This window comes from Lepisosteus oculatus, chromosome 9 (genome assembly GCF_040954835.1).
Source record: "Lepisosteus oculatus isolate fLepOcu1 chromosome 9, fLepOcu1.hap2, whole genome shotgun sequence".
NCBI lineage: Eukaryota > Metazoa > Chordata > Actinopteri > Semionotiformes > Lepisosteidae > Lepisosteus > Lepisosteus oculatus.
This window is the reverse complement of record NC_090704.1, coordinates 46738523-46754129: the sequence shown is the minus strand read 5'-3', so window position 1 is coordinate 46754129 and position 15607 is coordinate 46738523. Positions and strand designations below refer to the sequence as shown.

Below are 15607 nucleotides of genomic sequence, written 5' to 3'. Positions count from 1 at the left end.
CTTTCCCGGCACCCTCTTCTGTCCGAGGGCGATGACCCCTCACCTCTTGTAGGGGGTGTAGCACGCGAAACTCCCGGGATCCTGCAGGTTTCCCAGAGGGAAAGGGAAAACAAGGCGGCTCGTTCCAAACCGGGCCGGGGCGCGCTCTGCAATCACAGCAGGAGCGCTGTCCAGGTTCCGGTTCGGCGGTGATTATTCAGCAGCCTGGCGTCTTCATGACATACTCAGCATTTCAATCTGGTCCCAAAACCTCAAAAAGAAAGGCTTTTAATTAGTGTCGGCGTCTGCTCCACTTTCTAACGTTTGCAGCACGTCTGAGCGCTGGTCTTTCTTATTTCTACTTTGCGATTTGCCCGTCCTTGAATTCACCTACTGTAAAGCGCTTCGAGATGCGGGTTAAAAAGGCGCTATATCAAGTCAAGTGTATTATTACAAATCATCTTAAAACCGAGCGCCCAGGACGAGGTGGGGGTGGCTGGGCTGGTCGCCCCTGGCCCAGTGGCCGGACCCGGGTCTCTCGGCACCGTGGGGGAGGCCGGGGCGCGTCACGCGGGCGGTGAACTCGGGGGACCCGCAGGCGAAGTGAGCGTGACGCACGCGCGAGCCACGTGGAGGAGCCTCACCCACAGTCTCGCCCAGTGGGAGACGGCGTGGGTTCAACCTCTCCTGTTCAGACCTGTTGCTGACCGTTTTTATTCACAGTGAGATGTTGAATGTTGAATTAAACCGAAATCTAGCGCGGTAAGGAAGTGTCAGGCAAACAGTAATATAATATAATTGATTAAAAAAAATGAGATGTGTGTATAACGTTGCATGTCATTTAATTATTACGTGCTGGGTTGTTACAATATACAATAAACAGTTTATGTAAGAGTATGTTTCACACGGGAATGATTAACGTGTCTTATGAGTTTGTGATTTATATGATTTATATTTATATTGTTATAATTAAATACGAGACTCCCCCTGAATTTGCAGCGTCTCTGAATTAGAGGGTAAGGACGATCTGGCACTGTCCAATAACGGCTCTGGACTCCGAGCCAATCTGAGCGCGTTGAGAGACGTTCCCGAGTGAACTTGGGTTTCTGGTCACGACGCGTCTGCTGGAAGCTCATCGGCGCCCTCTGGTGGTCAGCTCAAACCTGCGCTCTAATGAATTGGTGCGGAAGTTAATTCTGAGCTTTTTCGTCCTCACCAGAGAAATCAGTGCACGTTGTAGTCAAAAATATGTATTTTTCATCCCGTCCGGGTCTGTGAAGTTGAAAGGTCCGGGTCTGGGCTGTTAAAGGTGCTGTATCCCACCAGTTACCCCAAGTCCAGCGATTGCTTGTGTTCATTTCCGCAATCGCGTAAAAAATATTATCCTAAAAAAATATTTGTTTTGATGTATCAAGTGGTAATATTTCAATAAAAAGGGCATCGCATACCCCCTTTCTAATTCAAATCACCAATGAGCTTTTCCGTCGTATAAACTGTTCAAATGATGGACACACACGATAGCCAGCATTGAAGAAATACACGTTTTTGTGGACCCGCTAAAATCACCGAAGTGGGTGTTTTAATCATAGTACAGGTACATGGTTTCCATTTTACAATTTTTTAAACAAAATACGAGCCCGCCAGCGGTCGCTCCTCCGAGGCACGGACGGGGTTCGAACCCGCGATCTTCGGTTTACGAGACCGACGCCTTACCACTTGGCCACCGCGCCTGACAGAGTCCTGCTCGCAGCCACCGCACTGGAAGTTCACGGGGCTGTTGGGGGCGAACAGTGATTTAATTATCGACAGACTGGCAATCGCGAAGGTTCAAGAAGCTCCAGCACAATAAACGGCACCCTCGTGCAAGGGGACGCGTCTACGCGCGGTGAGCAACTCTTTCATGCTTTCCACCGCCTGTGAAACACTGCAGGGGCTGTCCAATTTGCTCCTCTGGTTTCTTTATCACGGCTTCCAGTGTCCTAACCGATCATGTCGGTAATCGATACTAAATAACCCAGAAAATCGTGCAGCCGGAAATGCGATCCGTCGTAGAAAACAAAAAAAGAAAACTCGAATCCTATAATACCTGTGGGTTGATGGAAACCGCGCGTTTCACGCGAATAGAGAAATGAGTTAAAACAAGCGGTTTGATATCAGACGCAACGCGTCGGGACGCGTCTCGTCTGCTTGAACCTTCAACGCGACTCGAAAGCGCTGGTTTGTAAACCCTGCTCATGGCGCAGCTCGGCGCAGTGCCTCAGCGCGCCGCAAGGAGGCAGTAAGTACACTCTGCCCTGGTCCACCGCCGGGGGTCCCCGCTCTCCTCCCTGACGTAACAACACGTTTCCGAAGTCCTGAGTCAAACCTTCCGACAAGCCCTAGGCGGCGTGCAGTGAGCGAACAGAAAGAGGAAAAGCATTTGATCTTGTTTCAAGAGGCGACACAGGCGAGGAGATACAGCGCCTTGCAGCACTGATGCTTTGCACGAGAATGTAAACACTGTGAATGCATGCATACTGGACATCCGTGGCGAGGTGTCGGAGCGCTTGGCGAGATCGGCGCTGTCGCCCGTGCCAGCGAGAAGGTCCCACGGGCGGGCGGGTCTGCTGTCGTGAGTGTGAGGACACGCCTGGCCCGTGGGAGGCGCCGTGACGCTGCGCGCAGCCCGTGACTCGGGAGCCGGCCGGCCCGGAGACTAGAGCGCAGCTCGACCTGCACGGATCGGTCGTGCGCCGCGGGTCTCGGTACTCAGGTGAGTCGGAGCCGAGGGGGTGTTTCGTGCTGTGGGAACATACAGCGAGCGCGCAGTCATTCCTGCCGTGCGCACCGGAGGGTGTCGATCAGAGAGCGGTGCCCCGGAGGCCGGCGTCGCGTAGACTCATCTGTCCCCTGTCAGCTGTTCCCTGCATTCCCGGCGAGGGTGGCGGCAGCCCAGAGCCCGGAGCTCAAGGCTTCTAGGCTCGCAGAGATCACTGCAAGCAGGTTCGGGCGTGAAGAATCCGTTTCGGGAGCCCGGTCGACGATTTGTCGGTTTGCTGGTGCAGCTCGGGGAGCAGAATCGGTATACGGGTGCTTTCTGGAGAGAAAAAGGGATTCATTGTTTTCAAAGCGAGAGAAGCAGAGAGCAAGTTCGCTCGCTGCTTCTGCCTGAAATAGGCCGAGGGGCTGTGCCGAGCGCACGCAGGCCCCGCCGAAACAGAGCGGCACAGGTGCGTGACCCTCTGTCGCCGGCGATTAGGACGTGCGGAAACAAACCGAACGGGCTCTTCGGCTGACGGGTTTGCAGCCGCGGCCATCGATCGCGTTGTGTGTGAGAGGGCTTTACACTGGTCAGACCCTCGGCCGGTCACCCCTAGCAGTGGTGCCGCTTGATGAGGCCACTCTGGGGGTCCGAACCGCGGTCGGAGAGACCCGAGATTTAACCCCGCAGGTACCCGCCGCTCGCTGGCAGAGCGCAGCTGCGTGCGGCGGCGCTGCTCCCCAGAGGTAATACTGACCCCATTAACTGGCTCCCCGGAGCGCTTTAATAAGACACAGCCAGCGCAAGAGCTCAGCACTGCTCCCACAGCCCCTCGGGCTCCCCTGACGGGCCCCGGCCCCTGTCAGCTCCCCGTGCAGCGGTGTCTCACGCGGGGGTCTGCTGTGTGTCTCCCCAGGCGCGGCGAGCCGGCGGCCCCAGTCTGATGCTCCGGCCCCCCGGGGGGGGCAGGCCCGGTCGATGGTGTCTCCCACCATGAAGGCCGTGGTGGATGCGGTCTGGGCCGTGTGGAGCATCGGCGCCTCCATATACGACTACCTGCACACCAGCGCCATGGAGGAGCGGATCCACGCGCTGGAGAGCGCCGTCACCGTGCACCAGTGCGTCATCATGGCGCTGTCCGCCAGCCTGGTCCTGCTCGTCACCTACATCCTGCTGAGGAAGCGCTGAGCCCGCTGGGTCGCCGGGCTGGCCGGGGGCCCCGCGCTCTGTGGCGCGCGCCGGCGAGGCGATCGGTCTCCCACGGGCCGAGAAGCCGCTGGGTGAAGCACTGTGGGAGAGACACTGACCCCAGACTCCCCGGGGGCAGCAGGACTCGCCAGGACAGCGCAGTGTCCGCCGGGCGTTAGCAGTCTGTCTCCGGGTCGGCGGGCCTTGATCCCGGGCTGGGCAGAAGCGCGGCTTATCCGCAGCAGGGGTCAGAGGTCAACAACAGGGAGGCGTCTGTCCCCTGGGCAGTGAGAGCACTCGGAGAGATTTTTAAGCCTTGCCACAGAAACAGTTCCCCCCCCAGCCGATCGACTCAGGCCCAGCACAGGGATGGTTAATGCTGTTCCAAAGACGGGGTCCCGGCACCCCAGCAGACCCCCAGCCTGCACACAGCCTACGTGCGCCAGCGCCCAGCCCACAGGGAGTGTCGTGAACTGAAACGGAGAAGTGACCTTACTCACCGTCAGTGTCCACTGGCATCTGATTTCTGGATTCTCTTTACTGTGTCAGACGCTCAGTAAAAGTTACACTTTTGTGCCATTTTGGTTTTCTTGATAGTATCGTTTTGAACTTTCACTGCTCAGAAGCACCGGAGTAATTTTACTTAAAACAGTACTGGTGTTGGTGAAGTAGGAGATTCGGCTACTGCGTTATCTCATAACTCTATTAACTTTTATGGGTAAAGGTCATCACACTGTATTTTTTTAACATCCTGTAATATAAGACATTTTTTATCATTGATAGGATTTTATATTACTGTGCTGTACTGGTGTGTTGAGTTGCCTTTAGCCTTGAGTTTTTAGAAAGTGCAGAAGATGTGCAGAAGGTGGTGAATTGTGTGCAGTTGGGTTCAACTGTAGCACGTCTCTGACAGTAGCTTCGATGCGGTGTCTTGGGAGAGAACAGGAGTCGATTCAGATCCGTCCTCATTTCTAACTGCATTGGAAATGTGTTTTTACATGTTCCCTTAAAAAAGAAGATTCATACTTGAACATCGGTAAATACTGGATTTAAGTCCAAAGATATACTGTAGGTAACCATGGTCAAATTTGCAAAGGGAGTTATTTATATGATCAAGCCTGAAGAGTATGAACGGCCCTCCCTTCTGTTCGTCTGGGAACTGCGGTCCTGCGGTTGAGGAGCTGGTCAGGAGGTCCTTCCCTCTAGTGCAGCCCAGCACTGGTGCAGGGGCAATTAGTTCCAGCCTGGCAGATCATCCCAGAGTGCTCAATCGACACTCCCGTCAGGAGCGACGTGGGTGACTGAGGAGGAGCTGGGGTTGGGTGAAGCTGCAGGGAGTGAGGGGCTGGGGTTCGGTCCCGTGAGGGGCCCACTGGGTGAAGCTGCAGCTCTGTCTGGCTGTGGTCTGGGTGCTGACGGGGTGCTGCCTCAGTGGAGGAAGCAGGCAAACCCCCCTGCCTGCTGCTTACCCTCCCCTTCGCTACACGGGTTATGTGTCCCACTAGTGCAGCTCTCAGACAGATGAGATTTCAGATGGATTTTTATAACAAACTTAAAATAAGCAACTTGTAGTTGGCTGGGACTGATTGCGAGTCTCATTGTGTAAATTATTCGTTAGTTCGGGCGGGGGGAATGTGTCCCAGCCGCCCCGGCGGGTGTGAGCGAGGGGTGGGAGGTGGGGAGTCGCCCACTGTGAGGACAGCCCTCCGTGCGCGGAGGCTCAGACGCCCCAAGCCCCCGCGATGACTTCCTGCCCGGGGTGTCTCCATGGCGGGGGGCAGGCTGGCTGGGAGGCAGCTCAGTGGGGGTCGGGCTGCCCCTTGTGCAACTGCGCTGGGGGAGGGAGCGACTGGGGAGCTCCTGAGACCTGTCACCCTCGGAACCCGTGTCCGACTGGTAGCTGTAGACTCCCTGCCTGGGGCTGCTTGCGAGACATGGCTGCGGATGGGCAGCAGGTCACAGGGCAGGTTTCTGGCACCCTGGACACAGCACAGTGAACTGTAAGACAGCAGGGATGAAAAAAGGGAAAACAAATCCCCAATAAAAATAAAAACTTTCATCTTTTGGTGGCATTTTCTTGTTTGTTTTTTTTGGTTCCTGGAGGTTGTCCATTTCTGGCGTGTAAACATTGCAACACGCAGGGCAGCTGTCCGCGGCTCTTCCCGAGGAAGGATGTGGGGTTGACGGGGTGGAGTAACAGCGAGTCAGAGGCCGGCCGAGTGTGACCCCCCACTGAACATCGGTGACTGTGTAGCAGGTTTCAGGTGCTGTCCTGTGGGATTCTGTCCCATTCCTCTGGGAAACCTGGTCACTGGTCCCCGAGCCTCGTTGTTGCCATCACTTACCAGCTGTCTCTCACTCACACACACTGGTGCTCAAGGACAGCCACAGCTCCACTGTCCCCCCCTCATGGCCCCAGGACACCAGTGCACGTCTCCACACTGGCGTTCCGGCACGGCCAAGGGCATGGCTCCGCGGGACTGATGGACACGAGACAGCGAGGACTCCGAGTCCCAGGCGGAGCTCGCGCGGGAAGTAAAGCAGCAGAAACAACGTGCAAAAAATCGGCAACTTTATTAGAAAAAAACGGATAAATAGAACAGGGGGTGCGGATTTTTAGGAACACTTTTAAGAAGCGGTGACAATGCCAGGAGCACCGAGACATTTTTCCCCCCTGTAGTTCTAGGGAACAGGCTGCCGAGGCCGGTCGGACGGGGACACGGGAGAGACAGTGGCGCCCCCTACAGGTGCCCGGTCTGCAGCAGGGTGTACTGGGTGACGAAGCGCTCCACCTGCTCGCCCTCCAGGGTCCTCATGGCCCTCCAGTGGATCTTCCCGCAGTTCTCCATCTGCCCCTGGGGGTTGCTGAGCTCCTCCTTGATGTAGTCCAGCCACAAGTCTGGAAGACCACAGAAACAGCACAGAGGGTTACACCTGTCCCCAGCGGGAGACCAGCACACCGCTGCGGAGCTGAGGAACGGAGAGGTGTGTGTACACACATGGCACACACCCCCAGCAACGCTGCTGGAGATGCAGTGGGCTGGAGAACACACCCACGCACTTGCACCCCGGCACTCCTAGTCCGCTGGAACAACGTCCTGTGGCTCGACTGAATGAACAAGCTTAAAAAGAGGAGACTGCGGTATTACTAAAAAGTAAGAGAGAAGAATTAAGCACCGCTCTCTCCCAAACCAAATAAAGAGCCAGCACTTGTTCCACAGTCCGGACGTTTCTCAGAGACCAGAAGACACCTGGCGCCACTCATTTCTCACCCTCGTCTTCAGAGCCAAACTCCCTCAGCGCCCGCTCGTAGTAGTCTCTCAGGGCACTCATCTTAGAGGGCTTCTGCAGGCAGAGGAGACACTGCATCAGGCCTTTAAAGCAAATTCAGAAGGCTTCACAAAAGAACCGTCTCACGGCTAGTTACTCTGGAGAACTGCAAAACCGCACTGTGATTCTCACACCTGGGAAAGAGCTTCTGTGGATTTGCTGTAAAGCTGCTGTGAAGCTTCTCCTACCTGTTCCTTCTCCAGCTGGATCATCCTGGTGAAGAAGGCCTTGGAGAAGGGCCGGCTTTCGTGGAGACTGCAAGTGAACAGGGCAGAGGACAGCGATCAGCTCAGCGGGGTTTAGTTTCAGGAGTTCGTCATGAAACTGAAGAAACGGGGGTTTGTCCTAAAATCGCCATCTCGACAGGCTAGAAATAAGGGCCTTTAGAGTTTCCCAGCGGTTCTTGTGCCGCCACCCCCCACTTCCTCTCTGATGACCTCCCTCTGTGACCCCAATCCCCCCGACCCCTGACCCCAACAGAGTGTGCTGGGCTCAACCTGGTGAATGTCTTCTTTGCCGACTTGTAGCCCCCGGTCCGGTAGGACCAGTCCAGGTACTTCTCCTTCATTTGCATGGACACAGCGGGGACGGAAGACAGTATTCCCTTCTGTCCCGAGAGAGAAAAGAGAATAAGCGGAATAATGAGCACAGCTGCAGGTTCGAAAGGAACGTCCAGGGTCTGTCCACCAGATGGAAAGGGAGCGTCGGCGCTCCGGGGTCCGGGGTCCTGCAGCTCCCACCTGGAAGAGCGCCTTGGTCTCTTCGGGGCTCTGATGAGTCTCGCTCCACTGCAGGCGCAGGTTCCACAGCGGCCAGCTCTCCTTCCACACACACACATAGAAAAGAAGAATCAGAGTGTACCGTCCACACCAGGCCCGCCCACCCCTGTGCCAGTGCCAGTGTGCACCTCCGCCCGAGCACACTGGCACACGAGAACAGGCTGAAGCACACTCCACTGAAAGGCATCAACACACACCAGACCCCATTTTGTAATTGAATTTGTTTGGTCTTTAACTTTAATAAAAATGATATTAAAGTTTATATAACGCCCGTCCATCTGGGAAATCTGTCTTTGGCATCACCGTAAAATAAACAGCACTCAACATAAAATGAATACATATTAAAAATGAAGAACAGTCGTAGCCATGCAACAATACACATACATGTAGTTCTGCCCATATTAAACTATATTGCATTAATCAGATGATTTCATACGGGAAACAGGCATTTAATGTACCGAATGCACCGGAAAAAGACAAAGAACAGCTGACACAAAGCTATAAACAGCAGAGCACAGATTCCCGAGAGGTCAGTGACACATCTGGCCCCGCCTCAAAGCCACACTGATATCGACAGGTACTCACCTTGGGCTTGATCAGCGTCAGGGCTTCATCGAACATCTTGCTGACGTCGCTGCTCTCCAGCGCCATCAGTGCCTGCAGGCTGGTGCACCACGTCTCCACCGAGTGGCTGAACCGCTGCGTCGCCGCCACGGCAACCTCCGTGGCGACCTGAGTCAGCCCCACGCGCTGCAGCACCTGGAGCTGTGCAGGAGACCCAAGCGACCGTGAGCAACACACAGCTCTGGCAAGCCCTCCTGCTGCCCGAGCTCCCCTACGTCAGAGCAGCGGCAGAAAGAGAAACGGACGCCCCACAACTGTGAATCTTCTTACCCACGTCTTATACAGGGATTCATCCAGCAGCATGGAGTCGTGTGCCCTCTGAAACACACCCAGCAGCCTCTCCTGCCTCTGAAACAGACAGACGGACGGGGCGCAGGTCAGCGAGGTTCAAACCGAAACTCCTAGCCGTGTGCGGCTAGCGGCGGTGGAACACACATCAGCGGGAGGCTCAGCCCAGACGCCGCCACCGCCCGCGGCGAGAGACGCAGCCTCCCAAACAGACCAGCTCACCTTCTCCTTCAGCGCCTGGCTGTTGGTCTTCCTCTTGAACCTGTCCAGGCAGTACGTGACGTAACGGGTCCACATGTCCCCTGTGGCAGAGGAGCGACTGTGTCAGAACGGGGCTCGTTTTAAAAGCCGTCGGCTGCAGGACTCTGCACCGGGACACGCGCATTTGTTTCAGGATTGCAGAGAGATACTCTCTCGGTACCTGTGCCCAGGCTCCTGACCGCCTCCTCGTACACCAGGCAGCTGCGCTCCTCCCTTCGCCCCACCTCCGCCGCCCGGCTCTGCGCGGGGACCATGTGTGCGGCTGGCAGGGGCTCCGCCTCCAGCTCCCGGCGCGCCAGGAAGTCCCAGGTCACGGGGTCGCCGGCATGCCGGCTCTGCAGGCTGGACAACAGCAGGCTCTCACACACGGGAACGCTCCACACAGCCACCTCCCGCTGGGCGAGGAGCAGTGGCAATGAGACAACCTCAATGAGACACCCTGCCGTCTTGCTGATGCACAGCTTCTGCACTGTATTTACATGCTTCCTGCACCTGGGACTGCAGGCCACACTGCAACAGTGCTGAAGGCTGTACTCCAGATTTCTAATAGTATTTTTATAGACGTGTTGGATAAACACAGCTGGTAACACACAGCAACAAAACAAGAGGCACAAGGCTGTGATACTAGTGCAGTACTGCTCAACTGAGGTGCTTTTCTGAAGCTCCCCCGCCTAAGACTATTAATCCACCACTGGTGATCAGTGCAAACAGCAGGCAGGGAGTCTCACTCTTGAATGATGATGTCCTGCAGCTCCTTCGTGAAGTCGAAGAGCCCAGCGATCTTCAGGAAGGACAGCACAAACTCAGCCCCTGAGCGCAACAGAGGTACAAACACATTTAGTGCAACTCACACAACAGCTCCTTCTGCTGGTGGTATTTCTTATGACAACTTATGGTACTTATGACAACACACCTTTAATTTTTTGAACTGCCTCTTTGTAAATGATTTCGGCCAGCTTGCCACTCATGATCTCGTCAGGAAACTCGTACTCTCCCTGGAGGAGAGACACACCCGTCAAGACTGAAACCGCATGAACAGACAGTGGGGGATAAAAGACTCGCAGCAACTACATCCGACACCTACCAGGTCCATCTTGGCCTGCTCCAGCTCCTTCTTCTGTTTCCTCAACCTCTCTGCATGCATGAGCTCCATCCGGAAGTACTGCAGAGATGGAGAGGGAGCAGGAGATAAAGGGGACTGCTCTGCATTCTGACCCCCCCCTTCAGGATCAGCCACTCAACCACTACAACACCTTACAGCAACATTTCAGTCTGCTGGCAGCCTCCCGCGTCTACCCAATGGACTCCCGCCCGCCCCATACCAAGATCCAGGTAGGCGACAAGGTGCTGGGCTGGAACTGGGACTTGGCAAGGCACTGTACAGCGCTGGAGTACCAGAGAGCCTCACTCCAGTCGGGTATACCAGCCTCTTTAAATCGCCATCAGCTGGGGGCTTTGTCCAAGTCTCAGCGCAATGCGTCATTCCGAGCTCAGCTCGACACGAAAGCCGGAAAACCCTGCAGGACAGCAGCCGAGCCCAGGGGCCGGGCTCAGAGGCGCTCACCTCCTGGTACACCTTGGCGTGCTCCGGGTGGAAGCGAAGGGCGCGCAGGAACAGGTGTCTCGCGCTCTCGGAGGAGGAGTGATCCTCCATCTCCCACTTCGCGGCCATGATCCACAGAGCTGGGGGGGGAGACAGCTCCAGTCAGCTCCACTGGCAACGCCTGCTTGCTACCTTTCTGCACCAAAACATCTCCACCACGACAAAACCGCTCCTTCCGATAAAGCTTTTAACTGCACTTATGACAATCATCAAGATCAATCGATAGAAGAATCAATCGAGTTTTCAAGCACTGTACCTGGTTTATCTGGGTGAATGGCCAGCATTGAGGAAAACACTTTACTGAGCTGGATAACTGTGTTCTGGACAGACAAAAGAATGTACTTTAGAAAGCACGGCAAAGCAGGACTCAACACAATCAAATGCTGTGGTCCAAATTAAGATGCACAATAAGCAGGGAAACAGATTTAAAATTACCCACCCATTTCTTACAGAAGGCAACATGGGACAGCCACAGCTGGACATCGTCCTAGGAGCGACACAGAAACACTTCAGTGCGCTGTACTGAATGTCACATGCTGGCCGAACACAGGAAGAAAACACTAATATTGCACAGAACGTTTCTCATTCTATTTGAGTAAGAAAGCAAAAAAGTGACACTGTAGAAAGAGAATCAGGACAGTTTAGCATGGGACACTGTCGGCTATTCAACATCCAAAATGGCTTGGTCTTCGATTTCACCACTGACACTCCAGATCCCCCTCCCCTGCAACTGCCCAGCTCGGAGCGGGTCCCGCGCTCACGCCACAGCTGACTGACCATCTCCAGCCGGACAGTCCAGGGCAGCGTGGAGACGTGGCTTAGAGCCTTAAAGCTATTGTTCCCTTTTAACAGACTCCAATTTCCATTTATCATAGATATAAACATTTACATTAAATTCTTACAGAATACATTTTAGATATGAAGAAAAAATACTTTAAATTTAGTTTGGGCACCGGGTCGGACTGTGGTGTGCGTGGGCCCCAGACACTTTCATTCTGACGTGCAGAAGGAGGGGGACACGCCAGTTGAATGACGTCGACTGACATGATGCACTTTAAACTCTTCTCATGCTGAACCACATGACTGACGGAGCGAGTCGAGCGACCATCACTCCGATACCTTAGTTTCTAGACTAGCTGCTAGAGAGCGGATAGTTATTGATTTGGAGCTCCTGGAGTCGATCGCAAGCAGGTTGTTTCAGCTCGTTTTTCGTCAGTCACTAGTGTTTCCCTCCTCCGTAGCCCTAGGCCCTGTTTAGACGCACTGTCCTTCTGCTGATGGGACTTTTTTTCTAGTTACCTTCCATTTTGCAGTGGCTCGCCTGAAAACGTTGTTTATTCGCTGAATAATCGAGAACTCGATTTCTTTTCTCTTGAATCTGTAGCCGATGCGCTGAAAAAAAAACCCAGAACTGATTAAAAACAAATCTGTATAAAATACACATTTGTGTTTCACAAAACCATAATGGGAAGATGATACTTTCCAAAGGGAAATAATAATAATTGCTTTCTGACTGAGGATGATAACAACCCTTCAGGAGACAAGCCTGCTTGCCAAAATCAACTTACCTGTCTTCTTTTTTTGATCAGCTCCAAAGCATTAATTTCGTACTGAAAAACAGAGTGAAAAAATCTTTAGGATTCGGGATGTGTGATGTATGTCACTACCAATATGAAACAATTTTAGTAAAGACTCTTTATGCACAGCTGGGCTCCTAAGGAATTCAGACTTGTGACAGACAGCCACTACATAAGGAACCGTGTTGACAATGAGATAAATCCGTCGATTCTACGACGAGTTACGAGTTCTACACTGCGGTTAATCCGAGACATTCCGCTGCACAGACAACAGAGCATTCCTGAGGTAAAATGGTGAATAGACACCCACCTGGATATACGTGATGAAGTCTTCTTTGCTAATGATTCTCCTGTGTAACTTGTATTCTAGAGCCGTTGCTTTTTTAATCATAGCCCTGGAAAACAACACGTACAGGCGTCAAAACTTCCTTTCCCTGCTATAAAATTGGGCTGCAGTTACCTCACAGAGGCTTAGTCAAAAGCACGGACAAATGCCATCACTGAAGTAAAACCGATTATGAATAAAAAGACTTCGCCTAAAATTCGAGGGTAGGATCGAGGTACAAATGACCAAGCTCTTTTCTGTCACCTCCGAGAAGAAAACGTTCACCCTACATTAGTAATAACTATATGACACAATTTAAATTAGAATTTATTGTAAATTATTCGTGTCATTGGAGACTGACGTGACCAAGTATTATCAAATTAAACCATAAAATTATTTCAACAAAAATAATCCGTTTCCACTGACATTATTAACTGCCACAGTGTGTTTTTGAGCTCAGTGTCACCAAAATACAACTTACTTCACTTCTTTTTTCGTGAATAATCCCACTCTTTCCAGCTGTTCCAACTCAGGGATTCTGTCCTCTATCCTCTGCTGGATTATTTCAGCCATCTTGTATAATAATTATGTCGCTATCGCTATTACTGTGATTGTTTTGTTCTTCCCTCTCCAGAAATTGAAGTAATACTTGACTGTTACGAGCTTCTCTCGAATGATGTACACATGTGTGGAAATTGTGACCCCCTCTTCTTCCGGTCCCACACTTTTACAGTACCGGACTGAAACATTGACTGTAGGGCTAAACATCCGGTAAACTTAGCACACGAAATGTGAAGAAAAGTCATAGTATTAGGCATCGCAACCCATTTGAAACGTACAAAATATCTGATTTCACACAAGCCTAATTAACGTTTAAAGATATTCTTTTTCAACACAGTTAGAAAGCCAATATGATACACGGACTCTAAAGATGAATGTAAAATCTAGCCAGGGAGGGTGACATGTACTGTACGTGGATGCGTACGAGAGTTCAAGACTGCAGTGGGAAACAGAGAGAATGGACCAGGTTTCTTTGGTGGTATTATACAAACCGTCACATTCTTAATACTGAAAGAGCAGTATCGACGAAGGCAAACATGCCTTTCCGGCAGGGTGACCTCTAACGTCGTGAGCTTTCTGTGCTGTTTCTCCAAGCTGCAGCTCGGAGCACAATTTTCCCTACGCGAACAGAATAGAAACTGCTCGCGTGTCTGGCCTGTGTGGTTACTTCAGAACGCAGTTAGTGTATCTCTTGTGTGTGCACAATAATTTCAAGACGATGACTTGATGGATCACAAGGGACCTTCATCATAGTAGTGATTATGAGAATAGTACTAATTGATGGCACTTATATAGCGCCTTTCACCCCAAAGAAGCCCAAAGCGCTTTATGTACAGGAGGGGACCCACCTGGGTCACATACAGCTGCCACTCCGTGCCAGAAGCCCCACTTCCACTACAACAGATCAGGTGAGGATATGAGAAATCGCTTCAGCAGTTGAAATCAGGAGGAGACCAGAGTTTAATTCAGCCAGGAAACTGCTGTCGATGCCCATATCTCCCAGCTGACAAACCCTACCATCCAGAAGTATCTTTTCTTTGAATTTCTTTTCCTCTCCATTTCACCAGGAAAGAAATATAGTGGACAAATCGTCTAATCCATTAATCTTTATAAGCGCAAAAAAAAACGTTTTGAAGGAAACATCACAGTAAGTAAACTCATGAAGGGATTGTGTAATGCAGCAGAAAGAAAGTCCTGCCATTAAAACTCTGGTGGCTGAGGAGAAAACCAAGAAGGGATTTTTTTTCTTCAGCAATGGAAAAGAGCTGATCTCACAGCGAGCCTCAGTGTCATACAGGAGCTGGAATCAATCGGCGAGTCCTCTGCTCCGGGAATTAGAGCACCCCTCAGACAGAGGTGTTATCAGATGGTGGAGAGGAGCAGGCAGGCAGCTGGGGATTAGGCTGCCATGGCAACTGCAGCCCAGGAGCTGCCTGGGGGACGGCTGCAACCTGAGCCCACACCCCACCTCACCTGCGCGGAACAGAGTCACCTGTCCGCTGCTCGCCGGGGGGAGCAGCCATCTCCTTCCTACCAGGGCGTAGAAAATGGCAGAGCTCGGGTCCGAACACACACACTCACACGCCACCATCACCAGAGCTGGTGGGCGCTGTTGAGAAAATGTCCCCCCAATCCACTGCTGCTGCACGCATGTGAGTCCGGAGCGCCGGAGGAAAAGCAGCACGCTCTGGTCTCGACAGATTGTTGACGGACCCCACTGGCCGGAGCCCAGCTTGGGCGGTCCCTGCTTGGCCTCATTAGGGTGAGACAGAAGGAGTCAGCACAGTCAGTTCAACACCATCTGCCTACATTTCAGCCAACACATACAGCCATGAGCATCTTTCACTTGCTGTCTGTGGGAGACTGCTGCAGAAAGGGCACAGTTTACATCCAGGTCAGGGGGAAGAGCACCCCTCTCCGCACAGCGCACCCCTCTCTACACTGAGCACCCTTTCTCTCTTCATTTAAGGAGAGCAGGGAGAGTTGTTGTTTAAGTCTCACTGTCCAGAGCAGCTGGATCCAGTTCAGACTCACTGGCCGCAGGCGCTTGTGTGAAAGCCAGCCAGCCCCAGTGCTGCAGTTCTGAGAATGTGATCTGACACACACAGTCTCATCGGCATGATCCGAGCAGCAGCCTGTAGCTCACCGGACCTGCACTGGGTCACAGTGCTGTCCAGTGGGAGCTTGGACACAGCTGGGAACCCCTGCTCTTCAGTGTCTTGTGGGGTCACATGAGTCTACACTTTCTGGCCCTTCTGTTAATCCAAATACCCGACTTGGGCCCAATAGCCTGCCCTGTTTGGTAAACACTCATCTTGAGCCCCTTTCAGACAGTGGTGCCCAGCACTGCGC

General features: G+C 52.8%; 1 protein-coding gene, 1 long non-coding RNA gene and 1 other non-coding gene across 3 annotated transcripts; 1 reads left to right on the top strand and 2 right to left on the bottom strand.

The window, feature by feature from the left end:
• Positions 1 to 1637: 1637 nt before the first annotated feature.
• On the bottom strand, positions 1638 to 1709 carry trnat-cgu (transfer RNA threonine (anticodon CGU)). Its single transcript has one exon. It is a non-coding gene; the product is annotated as a tRNA-Thr (tRNA).
• Positions 1710 to 2192: 483 nt separating this feature from the next.
• LOC107078541 (uncharacterized) lies at positions 2193 to 5972 on the top strand. The gene is made up of 2 exons (XR_001479497.2): positions 2193 to 2731; positions 3636 to 5972. It is a non-coding gene; the product is annotated as an uncharacterized lncRNA (long non-coding RNA).
• Positions 5973 to 6462: 490 nt separating this feature from the next.
• Positions 6463 to 13405, bottom strand: utp6 (UTP6 small subunit processome component). Its single transcript, XM_006635227.3, has 19 exons — positions 13176 to 13405; positions 12680 to 12764; positions 12361 to 12402; positions 12092 to 12184; positions 11232 to 11279; positions 11049 to 11112; positions 10754 to 10872; positions 10274 to 10351; positions 10103 to 10184; positions 9918 to 9999; positions 9350 to 9531; positions 9151 to 9230; positions 8911 to 8988; positions 8602 to 8781; positions 7978 to 8058; positions 7735 to 7844; positions 7426 to 7492; positions 7180 to 7252; positions 6463 to 6806 (listed from the first exon to the last, which is right to left on the bottom strand). The coding sequence occupies exons 1-19, from the start codon at positions 13265 to 13267 to the stop codon at positions 6649 to 6651; spliced, it is 1794 nt and encodes a 597-aa protein (XP_006635290.2). The 5' UTR covers positions 13268 to 13405; the 3' UTR covers positions 6463 to 6648.
• Positions 13406 to 15607: the final 2202 nt, after the last annotated feature.

Bases quoted from the DNA above. Each gene is read 5' to 3' on its own strand.
- utp6 (XM_006635227.3), bottom strand. From the start codon at position 13,267: ATGGCTGAAATAATCCAGCAGAGGATAGAGGACAGAATCCCTGAGTTG. The intron at 11,280-12,091 runs GTAACTAGAAAA...TGTCGCTCCTAG, and splicing joins GAGCCACTGCAAAATGGAAG to GACGATGTCCAGCTGTGGCT. The intron at 7,845-7,977 runs GTGGGAGCTGCA...CTCTCGGGACAG, and splicing joins AGACCAAGGCGCTCTTCCAG to AAGGGAATACTGTCTTCCGT.